Raw genomic sequence first — 12,846 nt, 5'->3', positions numbered from 1 at the left:
CCGCGGGGCTCTGGGGGACGCCCCCGCGCTCGCCCCCCCCGTCCCCTGCGGTAACCGGGGCCCCCCCGCCCCGTCCCCGCTCGGCTCCCGGGGGCGCCGCCTTCCCCCGCCGTCCTGGGGGGCCAGCAGCCACCCCTGGCACCGCGGGGACCTCAGGGGGAACCCCCCCAGGACCCCCGGGCCCGGCCCCAGGCACCCTGTGCAATACGGATTTTCTTTTTCCTTTTTTTTTTTTTAAAAAAAAAAAAAGAATCAACAAAAAAAAAACAGCAATAGGAATTCTTATAAATATCCGCAGCCGGCGGTGGCCCCGTGGAGGCCCCGTGGCCGCTCCTGCACCGGGACCCCCGGCCGCGGCCACCTCCTCTCCCCGGGGGTTGGGTTAGCAGCAACGGAACAGGAACAAAGAGTCTTGAGGTATTTTTCTGGAGGTTTTTTTTTTTTCTTCTTTTTATCCTCGTGTTTTTCTCCCCTTGTCAGCTTTTCGGTGCTTCCTGGCGGCGGCGCGGGGCTCCATGGCGCACAGCAGCCCCGGGCGGTGATGGAAGCCCCCGGCCCCTCCGTTAATGGGCTTTGGACTGCGGGGAGGGAGAGGCGTCGGTCAGCCACGGGGTCACCCCTGTCCCATGGTGTCCCCCACCCAGGGACAGGGCATCCCTGTGGTGTCCCCCACCCAGGGTTAGCGTATCCCCATGGCAAACCCTTCCCAGGGTTAGGATGTCCCCAGAGGGTCCCCATGCCAGCCACCCTCTGAGGGCAGCCCCACAGCACCAGGAGAACCCATTACGACCACGGTGTCCTCCATGGAGTCCCCTACCTGGTGCCAGCACCTCCAGTCTGGGACATGGGTGTCCCCTAGGGGTGTCCATGGCATCCCCAGCCTGGGGCCAGGGTATCCCCAGAGAGTCCCTGTGGCATCCCCAACGTGGGACACGGATGTCCCCAGAGGGTGCCCATGGTGTCCCCCACATAGGGATGATGGCATCAGCACGGCATCTCCCCTGCCATCCCCCACCATACCACATTGTCCCCACGGTGTCCCCCAACCAGGACCAGGGTGACCCTCATGGAAGGGGCACACGCAAGTGTCCCCAAGCCCCAGGAGGAGGTAGGTGCCATCCCATCCCCCATGGGTGCCGGTGGCCCTGTGGGGTCCCCCCATTTCACTGCCCCATGCAACCCAGCTGATGCTGCTCAGCTCTCCTGTGGCCTTTAATATGCCCGGGGGCACCCCAAAAACCCACTCGTGCCCTCCAATCTGAGTGGGGACCCCTCCAGCGCCCCCACCCCCTCCTTAGCCCTACCTTCAGGGCGCTCCGCTTCTCCTCAAAGCCCAGGGGGGTCCCCGGCTTCTTCCTGCGGACGGAGCAGCCTGGGTCAGGGGGCGCCGGGCCGGGGGCGGGTGGGGGAGCTGGCGGGGGGGCGGCGTGCTTGGGCTTCCCGGGCCGGCAGTACGTGGCCGTGTTCTTGCGCTTCTTGGCCTCGTCCTCCGAGATGCAGCGGGGGGGTGGGGGGAGCGCCCCGGCCCCATGCAGCGGTGAGCCCTGGGGCTCTGGCGTGGTGCTGGGGGGGACGCGGCAGTCCGGGGGGGGGCCCCGCTTCAGCCGGCCGCCGGTGCACACCGAGCCATTGAGGGCAGCGGTGGCAGGCGATGACACCGGGGTGGCTTTCGTCTTGCCGGGGGGGTGCGAGACCTGGCAGCCGGGACTTTTGCTTTTCGCCCCGTCCCCGGGGCAGGTCCGTTTGTAGGGGGGGCTGGCGGCAGCGCCCAGGGGCTGCTTGCGTTTGCGGGCGACGGCGTCCGGCTCCGTGCTGCCCGCCGCCTCCTTGGCCCGGAAGGATTTGCTGGCCTTGGTGGAAGGCAACTTGCTGAAGGAGGGCGAGGGGATGTTGGCCGGCAGCGGGGAGGTGATGGACTGGCTGCCGCCCCCCCCGCACTCCGGCTGGCTGCAGGCGGCCGCTGCGTGCGGGGACCCCACCGTGTAGTTGATGCTGGCGGAGCCCCGGCTGTCCCGGGGGCCGGCAGGGACTGGGGGTGTCCGTGTGTGGGGCGGGGGGGCCGGGGCGGCGGGGCCGCAGGGGGAGGCGGCGGGGCTGGGGGGCGCCGGGGCGGTGTGGAGCTGGGGCTCGGCGGCCGGGGGGATCTTCCTGTGGGGTGGGACAGGAGATGGTGAGAGGGACTCCCAAATTGCTGCTCCCTGCCCAGATGGGACCCCCCCAGTCTTTGCACAGAGTCCTGGCAGTGGTTACTCCCAGCTGCAGGGGGACAGCTACCCTGCCCCACAGAATTGTTAAGGCTGGAAAAGCCCTCCAAGATCACCTGGTCCAACTGTCCCCTACCATCAGCACCCACGGAGCTGTGTCCCCAAGCACCAGCCCCAACCTCTCCTGGAGCCCCCCCAGGGACGGGGACTCCCCCACCTCCCTGGGCAACCCGTCCCAACGCCTGCCCGCTCTGTCTGAGCAGAAATGGCTCCTCATTGCCCACCTCAACCTCCCCTGGCACAGCTCCAGGCCGTTCCCTTTAGCCCTATCCCTGGTTATCTGCGAGCAGAGGCCGACCCCCAGCTCCCCACACCTCTCAGGGAGCTGCAGAGAGCCATGAGCTCTGCCCTGAGCCTCCTCCAGCCCAAACACCCCCAGTGCCCTCAGCCACTCCTCACAGGACTTGTGTCCCAGGCCCTTCACCAGCCTCGTAGCCCCGCTCTGGACACGCTCCAGGGCCTTGATGTGCTTCTCGTAGTGAGGGGCCCAAAGCTGAACACAGTACTCGAGGTGCAGCCTCACCAGAGCACAATACAAGGAGACCATCACCTCCCTGGCCCTGCTGGCCACACTGTTCCTGACACAAGCCAGGATGCCGTTGGCCTTCTTGGCCACCTGGGCACGCTGCCGGCTCACCTGAACACGAGCCATCAACCAACACCCCCAGGTCCTTTTCCTCTGCACGGCTTTCCAGCCACCCCGCCCCAAGCCCATAGCACTGAGTGGGGTTGTTGTGGCCAACGTGCAGGACCCGGCACCGAGCCGTGTTGAACCTCATGCCCTTGCCTCTGCCCATTGACCCAACCTGTCCTGCTCCCTCTGCTGGGCGTTCCTGCCCTCCAGCAGATCAACTCTTCCCCCCAGCTTGGTGTCAGCTGCAAACCTACTGAGGGTGCGCTCAATTCCCTCATCCAAGTCATCAATAAAGATATAAGAGGATGGGCCCCAAGACAGCACCCCTGCACAGACTTCACCCTGCAGCCCTGGCCCCACTCAGTGCCCTGGGCACCCCTGGGTCCCTCCCAAAGCACCACGCTGGCCGGCAGGATGCCCCCCGGCCCCCCCTCACCTCCACATGTGCGAGCTGAGGTGCCGCTCCAGCATGGAGCCCAGCGCCGAGCAGAAGCGGTCAAGGCGCCGGTTGAAGACGTAGCAGCCCGGGCTGACCAAGCGGCTCCCAAAGGTGCAGAACTGCGGGGGGGGAGGGCACAGGGTGGGGGGCGTCAGGGTGGGCACCCCAAAGCCCACCCGCAGCAGTGCGAGGAGGCACCCCCCAAACTCACCGCTTGTGGCCGCGGCGGGCGTGCCGCATAATGGCAGTCGGGGCGGTGGGCGTCCTCGGCCCCCTCCTCCTCACTCTCCTCGCTGGACCCCCGGCTGCCCCCCTTGGGCAGGGGCAAGGGGAACAGCCCCGCGTCCCCCTCCTCGGGGTCACTGTCGGAGGAAAGCCTGGCCCTGCACCGGAGAGGGGCGGTGAGAGCCGCAGCCACCGGGCACAGCTGGGGCTGATGCCGGTGGTGGGGATGGCGGGCGCTCACCTGGGGGGTGGGCAGTGGGAGTGGGGGGGCCTGGCGCGGCAGGGGGACGCGCTGGGTGGGACGGCGGGGGGCTGCGGCAGCGCGGGGGCAGCCGGGGCCGGGCGCTCGGGGAGCGGCTCCTTCCTCACCGGGCTCTTCTCCTTCGGGGACTCCCGGCGGGAGCTGGCCTTCAGCTCGGCCACCAGCACATCGAAGTCCTTGGCGCGGCCCTGCACCTCACGGCGCTGGTGCACGGAGTGGATCTGCGGGACAGGGGGGGTCACACGAGGTGGGGGACACCCTCTGGGAGGCACCGCGGCTCCCACCACCCGAAGCCCGCGTCCCCCCGCCCAGGGCAGCCGAGGCGCTACCTTGCAGGTCAGCAGGCGGGTGCAGATCTTCTTGGTGTCGGGGTTCAGCACGCCGCACTGCTTGTTCAGGTCGCACTCCTTCCCTGCGGGCAGAGCGAGGCAGTGGGATGCCGGGGGGGCTGAGGGGGGCGCGGGGCTAAGCCACACACGATGACCGGGCTGCCGCCGCCTCTGCCAGCCCCGGTGGAGGCTCCCGCGCTGCCTGAGCCCCCCGGTGAGATCAGCACCGGGCTCCCCGCCGGAGCCGGGCGAGACCCCCCCGGCCCCCGGCCTGCGCCTAGGTTGTGCCGTGGCATCGCTCACTGTAGCCTGAGAGTGCCCGCGAGCGCCGCAGCATCTGTCCATGTCCCGCTTGCGGGGCTCAGCCCTGGCTCGCGCTCTTGCTCACGGCGCAGGGCTCGCGGCTCCCGCGCCGCACGCAGCTCTTCCGGGCACCCCCGCGGCGGGGGGCCCCAGACCTGCCGGGTGAACGGGGCCGCCGTCAGGGGCCGCCGCGGCTCCTCCGCGGGCGGGCGGAGGGACGGAGCCGCCGAGGTTACCTACCCCGCCGCTGCGCCGAACCCAGCCACCGAGCAGCCGGACCCGGCCTGGGAGCCCGCGCCACGGCCCGCAGCTACGCGGCCCCCACCGGCACCCCCCGCCCGCGGCCGGCGGGGAAGCGGGACTCACGCGCCGGCTTCTTGTGGGACCTGGGGGGCGGCTTGCAGGCGCCCGGCTCCTTCTCCCCCGGGGCGGGCACGCTCTCTGGCTTGTGCACGGGGCCGGCGGCGGGCAGCGCCGAGTCCCCCCCGACCCCAGCCTGCACCGGGGGCTCTTTCTGCGGTGCTGTCGGGGAGGGTCTCCCCGGGGGGTCTTTGGAGCTGGAGGAAGGCTGCGCGGGCAGGGCTTTGGGGGGCACTTTGATCCCATGCCCGTCCGGCTTGGGGAGGCTGGGGATCTTCTCCAGGTTCACCACAGGCATGAACAAGCTGGGAAGAGAAGGGGCCGGTGAGAGGCGCCCGGCGGCACCGGGGGGGCCGTGCTGCGGCCCGGCTGCTCACCAGAGGTTGTCCTTCTGTGCCTTGTCGGGCAGCGGCTGGGTCCGGCCACGGGCGCCCGGCGGCTTCTCCCGCAGCGCCTTGGCCACCGGCTGCCCGTTGACGGCGTGGCACTTGGGGGTGCCGGCGGCAGCACGGGCGTACAGCTTGCTGAGCGGGCCGTGGCGCCGTTCTGCCAGGGAAAGGCCCACCGTCAGCCCGCTGCAGGGGGCTGCGGCCCCCCACCCACCCTCCCCGTGCCCCCACTTACCGCAGTGCTTCTGGAAGGCCTGGGGCTTCACCACCTGGCTGCAGTGGTTGCAGACCACCAGGTAAAACTCGTCGTGCGCTGGGCAGTGGCCGAAGATGGACATGTCTGCGGGGCAGAGGCTGGTCAGGTGCCTCAGGGCACGTGTGGTCCCCATACCACGGGTTTTCTCCCCAAAGCAGGGAGCTTACCTTCCTTAATCAGCGTCATGGCGTCCAGTTTCTTGCTCCCGCTCTTGCTGCTCTCCTCCAGCTCCAACCCTGCTGGGGACCAAAACTCATCAGCGGCACACCTGGGCTGGATCCTGCACCAGCACCCAACGGCTGCCAGTCCCATCCGTGGAGAGAGCTCAGGACCCAAGGGTGCCGTGGGCCGGGAGCTGCTGTTGGCTCCGCCACTCATGCCTCCGTGGGTAAAACCTGGGCTGAAGTGAGTGGGTGGGCTCCTGCTGGAGAGCCATCGCTGTCACGAGCCGTGCCGGCCTCAGCGCCCGTCTGCCCCATCCCGCAGCCAGCATCGGGCACAAAGGCGCGGGTGCTGCCCTGTCCCCAGCTCCGCAGCTGCAGCCACCGAGCCCTCACCAGCAGCACTGCCACCACGTCCCCTGGCTGTCAAACACCAGCCAGCGCTCCCAAAATGATGAAAAGAGCTAAAATTACATGAGGACGGGTCCCTCAGCTGACCTCGGGATCAGGTGATGCTGTGGGGTACCCGTGGCCCCCCATCCCCTACCCCCCCTCCAGGCTCAGGGTGGCACCCGGTGGGTGACATTCAGCTGCTCAAGGCCTGGACCCACGAGGGCTGGGGACAGGAGGTGGCAGTGACCATGGCACCACAACAGGCACCAGCAGGGGCTCCTGGGCCCAAGGGGAAGGGGCAGAGAGAGAGAGGCTGGTGCCCAAAGCCACCGCGGAGGTACCCTGCTATCAGGTGCCAGGCCCTGCAGTGACCGCGGACATGGGGGCTCCTGGGGACAGCCCCCCTGGCTGCGACACGCTCAGTAGGTGGCCAGTGCCACCCGTGTCCCCACCAGCTGTGCCAGCAGCACGCGGCCCTGCTGGCTGCACCGGGTGGCTGTCCCAGCACTGGGACACGCTGCGTGGTGTCCTGCACGGCCGTGCCATACTGGGCACCCAGTGTCACCCAGCCGTGCTGTACTGGGCACCCAGTGCCATCCAGTATCACCCAGCTGTGTCATACTGGGCACCCAGTGTCACCCAGCTGTGCCGTACTGGGCACCCAGTGCTGTCCAGTATCACCCAGCTGTGTCATACTGGGCACCCAGCTCTGTCCAGCCGAGCCCGTGCAGTTGGAATGGGGGAGCCGACGGGGGCAGTGCCGGTACCGGGGCTCTCGGTTCCCCGCGGGCACTGCCGGGAGCGCAGCTCTGCTCGGTGCCCGGTGCCCGCCTCCCCGTGTCCCCGCCGTGCCCGGTTCCCGGTCCGCTCCGCTCCGGGTGCCCGCTGCAGGACGCCCGCCGCCCGGTGCGGGGCGCCCGCCGCCCGGTGCCCGCCGCCCGGTGCCCGCCGCGCGGCGGCGCTAGGACCGGGGGGAGGTGGGGAGAGAGGGGGGGGGGTGGGAGCGGGCGGGCGACGGGCGCGGCCCCGTCCGGCGGCCCCCCCGCCCCCCCAACCCCCCGGTGCCCCCCCCGCCCCGCCGCCGCCCCTCACCCGTGTCGGCGGGCGGCCCGGCCCGCTCCACCCATGCGCTCCAGCTCTGCCCCGCGAACTCGTCCAGGCTCGGCAGCCGCCGCTCCGCCGCCGCCATCGCCGCCGCCGCGCGCCCACGCGCCGCCATCGCCACCGCCGCCGCCGCGGGAGCGCGCCCCCCCCGCCGCCGCCGCCGCCGCCGCCGCCCCCGCCCCGCGCGCCCCCGCGCATGCGCCGCGCGCCCCCGCCCGCCCCGCGGCCCCACGGGCGGTGTAGTCCCGCCGCCGGCCCCGCCCCGGGGCTCCCGGGGGCAGCGCGGGGCCGGGGGGGGGGGCACCGGACCCCCCCTCCCCACCTCCCCTCCCAACCTCCCGCCGGGCCCCGGTGCGCGGCGAGCCCCGTGCCGGGCGGGTGCCCGCGGTCGGTGCGCGGCTCCCGGCACGGCCCCGGGCAGCGCGTCCGGGAGGGGGGGGGCACCGGGGCGGGCACCGGGGCTGCGAGGGGAGCCCCCGCGGGGGGCTGGGACCCGCGGCTCACCGGCCGGCCCCGCGGGGAGCTGCGCCCCAGGGCGCGCACACAGCCCGGTGGGGACCCGCACCCAGCGCTTAAGGACGGCCCCAGAGGGACCCGGCCCCATGGACAGCTGGGCCCCCAGGGCGTGAAATACAAGCACGGAGCGCGGGGCACAGCTCGATGTACAGCCCTGTAGGGAGCTCCCACCCCGGCTTATGGATAGCCCTGTAGGGAGCTGCCCCCCCCGCCCGTGGATACCCCCCCAGAGGATCCCCCAGGCTCACGTACATCCCCCGAGACAGCCGGGCCCCCAGGTGCCGGCCGTGCCCTCACACGGAGCTGAGCCCCCCGGTGCTCCAACCCCCCGGCACGGCGCAGGACAGGGCAGGGCAGGGCAGGACAGGGCAGGACAGGGCAGGGCAGGGCAGGACAGGGCAGGACAGGGCAGGGCAGGGCAGGACAGGGCAGGACAGGGCAGCCGTGCCACGTACACCCCGACACAGAGCCGGACACGCGGGGGCTCCACGCGCCCCGCACAGAGCTGGGTACCCAGGACCTTTATACGCCCCCGCACAGAAGCGGACACGTGGGGTACAGAGCAGGACGCCCGGACCCCTACATAGAGCCAGACAGCAGCGGTTAATGCCCCGACCCCGTGCCCCCCCACCTGGGGGCGCACGTCTCTGCGGCAGCCGCCCCCCCACGCCCCCGGGGCCCGCAGCACCCCGTCCCCAGGCTGGTGGCCGGCGCGAGGTCCCCCGGGGACAAGCGTCCCCCCCCCGCGTCCCCATGCCGCTGCCACCCCGGGGCGGCTACTGCTTGTCGATGGCTCCCTGCTCGGCCGCGCTGTCACGGGGCGCAGCCTGCACGTGCCACGCCGTCTCCTTGAACACGAACCAGCAGTTCCCGGCCCACAGCAGGAAATTGATGAAGCCGAAGAGCTGCAGGGAGAGAAGAGACCCACGGCATGGGGCACCCAGGGGTGACCCAGCCCCAGGCACCTCCTACGTCCCCCACCGCCATGCCAGGGGCTGCAGTGCCACCGCCTGCCCCGGGGACCTGTCTGGCTGGGGGGGTCCGTGCTGTCCCCGGGGGCAGGGGGTGCAGGACGGGCCCCCCGTCCCATGCCAGCAGCAGGCTCCGTTAGGAGCGCAACTGTGGAGTGTGTGTGCGACAGCTTCCCACTGCCCTCTCCCGGCTGAGCTCAGGAATCCCACACGTGTGTGTGTGTGCACGAGGGCTCGTGGGCACGGCTGTGCATGCGTGTGTGTGCGTGCACGTGTGTGCACGGCGTAGCTGTGTGCTTCTGTGTGAACATGTGTGTGCAGGTTTGCAATTCGTGTGCACAGGTTTGCCGTGTGTGTGTGTGTGTGTGTGGCCCAGCAAACAGATGAATGCGTGTGCCCGCATCCACGTGTGCACACAGCTGTGTGTATGTGCACATGGTGTGCGCAGCTCCCGCGCACCGTGCCCTCACCACCGAGATGTTGGCCAGCCCCATGGCCGGCGTGGCGCCCGCGTTGCACACCACGTCCTGGCCCTGGCACACGCTCATGGAGGCGATGAGGCTGGAGGGGCGCGTGGCCGCCTTCACGTCACTCAGCCCCTTGCCCCACGCGGCTGCCGCCACCAGCCAGAAGAAGGCGAAGCAGACGGTGACGCAGAAATCCTGCCGGGACGAGGCACCAGGCTCAGCCCCCTCCCTGGCCTGCGCCGGCTGTGGGGCAGGATCCGGCCCCGGGGCGCAGCCACCTTACCACGAAGGGGAGCTTCTTGTTCTCGCCGTAGAGGGAATGAAAGCGCAGGTAGAGCACCAGAGCTGCCATGGCGTAGAGGAAGGAGAAGACCCCCAGGGTCACGAAAAATTCGGCGGGAGCGGAGAAGTCACCGACGAGGTGCAGGGTCCGGGTCTCAGATTCGCCCTCACAGTCCGGCATCTCGAAGGGGATCTGGTATAACCTAGGTGCGGGGACAGCGGCAGGGTGATGCCGGTGGCCCAGGAATGGGTGGTGTGCCGGGGACAGCTCTGCTGTCCAAAATAACTGCTCTGGGGCATCCCTGAAGGATGGAGGGGAGGAGGACGGGGCATAGACCGCAGCCAGGTCTGATCCATGGCGACCGAGGGAAGGGGCTAATGCTGCAGCTTGTGGCTGGCACGGCTCCCTCCTCGCTCTCGCTGCTTAATGAAGATCCCTACGGGCACAGGATGCAGCGCCAGCAGGAGGACAGGCCCTCACAGAGGGATGCGCCCTGGTATCGGGGAGACCCAGCAGCTCCCATGGCCACGCCTGAGCTCCTGCGTGACACAGCAGAGGAGGCTCCTCCAGAGCAGTTTGCACTTCTAAGCCGTCACTGATGGGGTGGACAAAATCCCACATCCACCCAAAATGCACCAAATCCCTGTGCTGGGCAGGGACCCTTGCTGGATGTGGCCCCTTCCTGGCTACAGTGCCACAGCCGCAGAGTCACAGCCAGCACTGAGTGCTGGGGACAGGGTTTAACCCCCAGCCAGCACCCCGTGTCCCCCCCGGCCACATCGAGGTCTCTGCGGGGCCATGCTATATGTACTGGGGGGGACCCCGGTTTCGCCCCCCTCACCTGAAGGGGTACCCAAACTGCACAGAAATGGCGCTCATCTCCTTGGTTTCGCCGTTGCACTTCACCGTCGCCCCGGTCTCGCCGCTGAAGGAGCCGCACGCCCCGAAAGCGAAGATGGCGAAGAGCTGCAAGAGGGGAGCAGTGGTCGGGGGGTGCACAGAACCCTGGGGACCCCCCCGGACCCCACAGCTGGCCGGGTGTCCCCCTGGCGCTGAGTCACAGCCGCGGCGGGCAGGGCGCGCTGCCACCCCGCAGCTGTCGGCCGCGTGCGCCAGCTCCCAGGCTGCTGCCTGCGCCGGGCGGGGGGCGAAACGGGGGCGAAACGGGGCAGTGGGGGGGGACAGACACCGGGAGCATCCCCACCAAGGGACCCCGTGGCCTGTCCTGCCCTGGGGGTGGCAGCGTCCCATCCCAGGAAGGTGTCGGCAGCGTTGGGGAAGCCACCCGGCCAGGGGACGCTGTGGGGGCACCGGGCAGCTCCTGCCACCACCACGGGCGTTTCCTCGCTGGGGCAGGAGCGCTCCCGGCTGCCCCGCGCTGCGCCGCGCCCCTCCAGCAGGGGATATCCCCGCGCTGCCCCGCTCCAGCAGGGCCTTTGCCCCCGTTCGCTCTCTGTGGGTTTTCCACCCGCATCCTGTTTCAGGCTGCCCTTGCATGGGGGGCCTCATCCTGCCCAGCAGCCACAAAGGCGGGGGGTGCTTCGTGCCTCCCTGGGGGGACGCTCCGGAGCTGCGGGGTCAGCACTGTGGGAGAAGCCCCCTCGGGCAGCAGACACCCAAAGGTGCGTGGCCTTGGCCCCGTGGGCCCCGTGGCCGGGCTGCCCCGTGCCTCAGTGTTCCCAGTGCCGGAGCCCACGGGCCACTGCATGGCCGTGCTGCAGAAATGCCGCCCTCCCCGCGGCCCTGAAATACAATCCCGGAGCCATTCATAGCACGGCGGGGACGGGGCCATGGAATTGGCCCCCCCATGCCCAGGGTGCCCCCTCTTGGGGCTCGCTGCCCCCCCTCTGTCCCCTTCCCTGCACGCCCGCTGCCCCCCAGACCCCATGGGAAGGAGGGGGCCCCAGCACCCCGATGTCACCGTCCCCTCCGACGTGGCCAAGTGAAGCCACCTGCTCAAGGTCACCGGGGGGGCCGCGGGGCCCGAACCCAAGCGGCCGAGCAGCCCCGCAACCAGAGCCCCCCCAGGAAGCTCTGTTTGGGGTCCCCCCGCCCGCAGCCGCTGGGGTGGGGGAAGATCCGGGTGGGTTGGGGACTATGGGGTCCCTGGGGGAGGAGGGTCCCGCAGGCTTCAGGAAAGCAACGGGGACACCCCAAATCTGGGCTTGGGGTTAGTGCTGGACGGGGGCCGCAGGGCGGCAGCACCCATGGGTGCCGGGGAAAGGGCCGGGGGGGTCCCGCTGCGCTGGGGGAGGGGGGCACTCACCCACTCCAGCACCTTGACGAAGCCCAGGGGCTCCAGGAGGCGGCCCCAGCGCATCCCGCTCAGGACCCGGTCCTGCGGGAGGGAGAGAGCGGCGTGAGCCGGGGGGACCCCGGGGGCTGCCCGGGAGGAGCCGCGCCGGGCACCGGGCGGCCGTGGCGGGGACCTGCCCCCGGCTCCGGGGGTCGCCCCGGGGCCCCCACCTGGAGCCGGGGCGCCTTGTCGCCGGCCGCGGGGGCTCCGGGCTCCGACATGGCCGGGCCGTCGGGGCCGTCGGGGCTGCCTCCGCCGCCCGCTGGCGCCGCGCCGCTGTCAGAGCCGCCCCGGCGCCGCCACCGGGAGCCCCAGCGCCCCCGGGCAGGCAGCGCCGCCCCGCCCCGCCTGGCCCCCGGCCCGCCCCCGGCCCGGCCCCCGCCGACCACCGCGCCCGGGACGGCCCCGGCCCTTCCCCCGGCCCCCCTCAGTTCCCCCCCCGGGACGGGCGGCCCCGGGGCTCCGGGCGGGGGCTGGGGGCGGCCCGGGGGCTGCCTCCGGCCGGCGGTCGCTGCCCCCGGTGTCCGGCCCCGCTCCCTGCCCCGCTCCCCGCCAGCCCCGGAGCAGCGCGGGGTCGGGACCGGGGTCAGGACCGGGACCGACGCCCCCCCCTCCAGGAGACCCCCGCCCCCCCCCCCCATCCCGCGCAGCTCCGGGCCGGGGATGGGGGAACCCCCGGCCCCCCCCGCCCCCCGCCGCGTGCTGCACGGACCGGGGAGGAAGCGCCCGGGGGAAGCGGAAGGGTGGGGGAGGGGCGGCCCCCCCGGGGCTCCGGGGCCCCACGCCCGGAGGGGGAGCACCGGGGGGGCACCGGGGGGGGCACCGGGGGGGGCATTGGAGGCTCCTGGGGCCACCCCCCCCTCCCCGCCCCCCCCGGCCCCGCGCCCCCCGCCGCGCCCAGCGGCCCCGCCCTCTGCGTGTTTGGCCCCGCCCCCAGCCCATTGGCCCCGCCCCCACACAGCCGAGACCCCGCCCCGTTCCCGCTCTGGCCCCGCCCCCGAGCTGTGGCCCCGCCCCCTCTCTCTGGGTGCTCCCGGACTCCTCCCCCCGGCGCGGCCCCGCCCCCTCCCTCGCCTCAGCCAATCCCCGTTCGCCCCCGCTCCTCCCCTTCCCCTCCCCTCCCGGCCTCGCCGAGCCCGCCCTCCCCGCCTCCCTATTGGCCGCGCTTCCCGCGCGGCGGCCCAATGCCCTTGA

At 71.6% G+C, this 12,846-nt stretch overlaps 2 protein-coding genes across 4 annotated transcripts; both read right to left on the bottom strand.

Moving 5' to 3' along the window:
* Window positions 1–198: 198 nt before the first annotated feature.
* On the bottom strand, window positions 199–7,264 carry ATXN7L2 (ataxin 7 like 2). Of its 2 annotated transcripts, none has more exons than XM_082778673.1 (11): window positions 7,108–7,264; window positions 5,629–5,700; window positions 5,441–5,545; window positions 5,194–5,362; window positions 4,823–5,121; window positions 4,154–4,236; window positions 3,804–4,045; window positions 3,549–3,720; window positions 3,335–3,456; window positions 1,305–2,148; window positions 199–578 (listed from the first exon to the last, which is right to left on the bottom strand). In XM_082778673.1, exons 1-11 carry the CDS (start codon window positions 7,232–7,234, stop codon window positions 564–566), a joined length of 2,250 nt encoding a protein of 749 aa, XP_082634799.1. In that variant the 5' UTR covers window positions 7,235–7,264; the 3' UTR covers window positions 199–563. The 2 variants fall into 2 exon arrangements, with proteins under 2 accessions (XP_082634799.1, XP_082634800.1); XM_082778674.1 differs by having other exon boundaries at window positions 200–578; window positions 5,629–5,697.
* An 877-nt stretch (window positions 7,265–8,141) lies between these two features.
* On the bottom strand, window positions 8,142–12,487 carry SYPL2 (synaptophysin like 2; the record flags this gene model as incomplete). Of its 2 annotated transcripts, none has more annotated exons than XM_082778585.1 (6): window positions 8,142–8,540; window positions 9,077–9,268; window positions 9,357–9,558; window positions 10,198–10,322; window positions 11,623–11,694; window positions 12,365–12,487. In XM_082778585.1, the coding sequence occupies 6 exons, from the start codon at window positions 12,485–12,487 to the stop codon at window positions 8,412–8,414; spliced, it is 843 nt and encodes a 280-aa protein (XP_082634711.1). In that variant the 3' UTR covers window positions 8,142–8,411. The 2 variants fall into 2 exon arrangements, with proteins under 2 accessions (XP_082634711.1, XP_082634712.1); XM_082778586.1 differs by lacking the exon at window positions 12,365–12,487 and adding an exon at window positions 11,823–12,221.
* Between the last annotated feature and the right edge of the window lie 359 nt (window positions 12,488–12,846).

The sequence above is a fragment of the Aythya marila genome, assembly GCF_965140915.1.
Source record: "Aythya marila genome assembly, chromosome: 24".
Lineage (NCBI taxonomy): Eukaryota > Metazoa > Chordata > Aves > Anseriformes > Anatidae > Aythya > Aythya marila.
The sequence above is the reverse complement of the archived record's forward strand: the minus strand, read 5'-3'. Positions and strand labels throughout refer to the sequence as shown.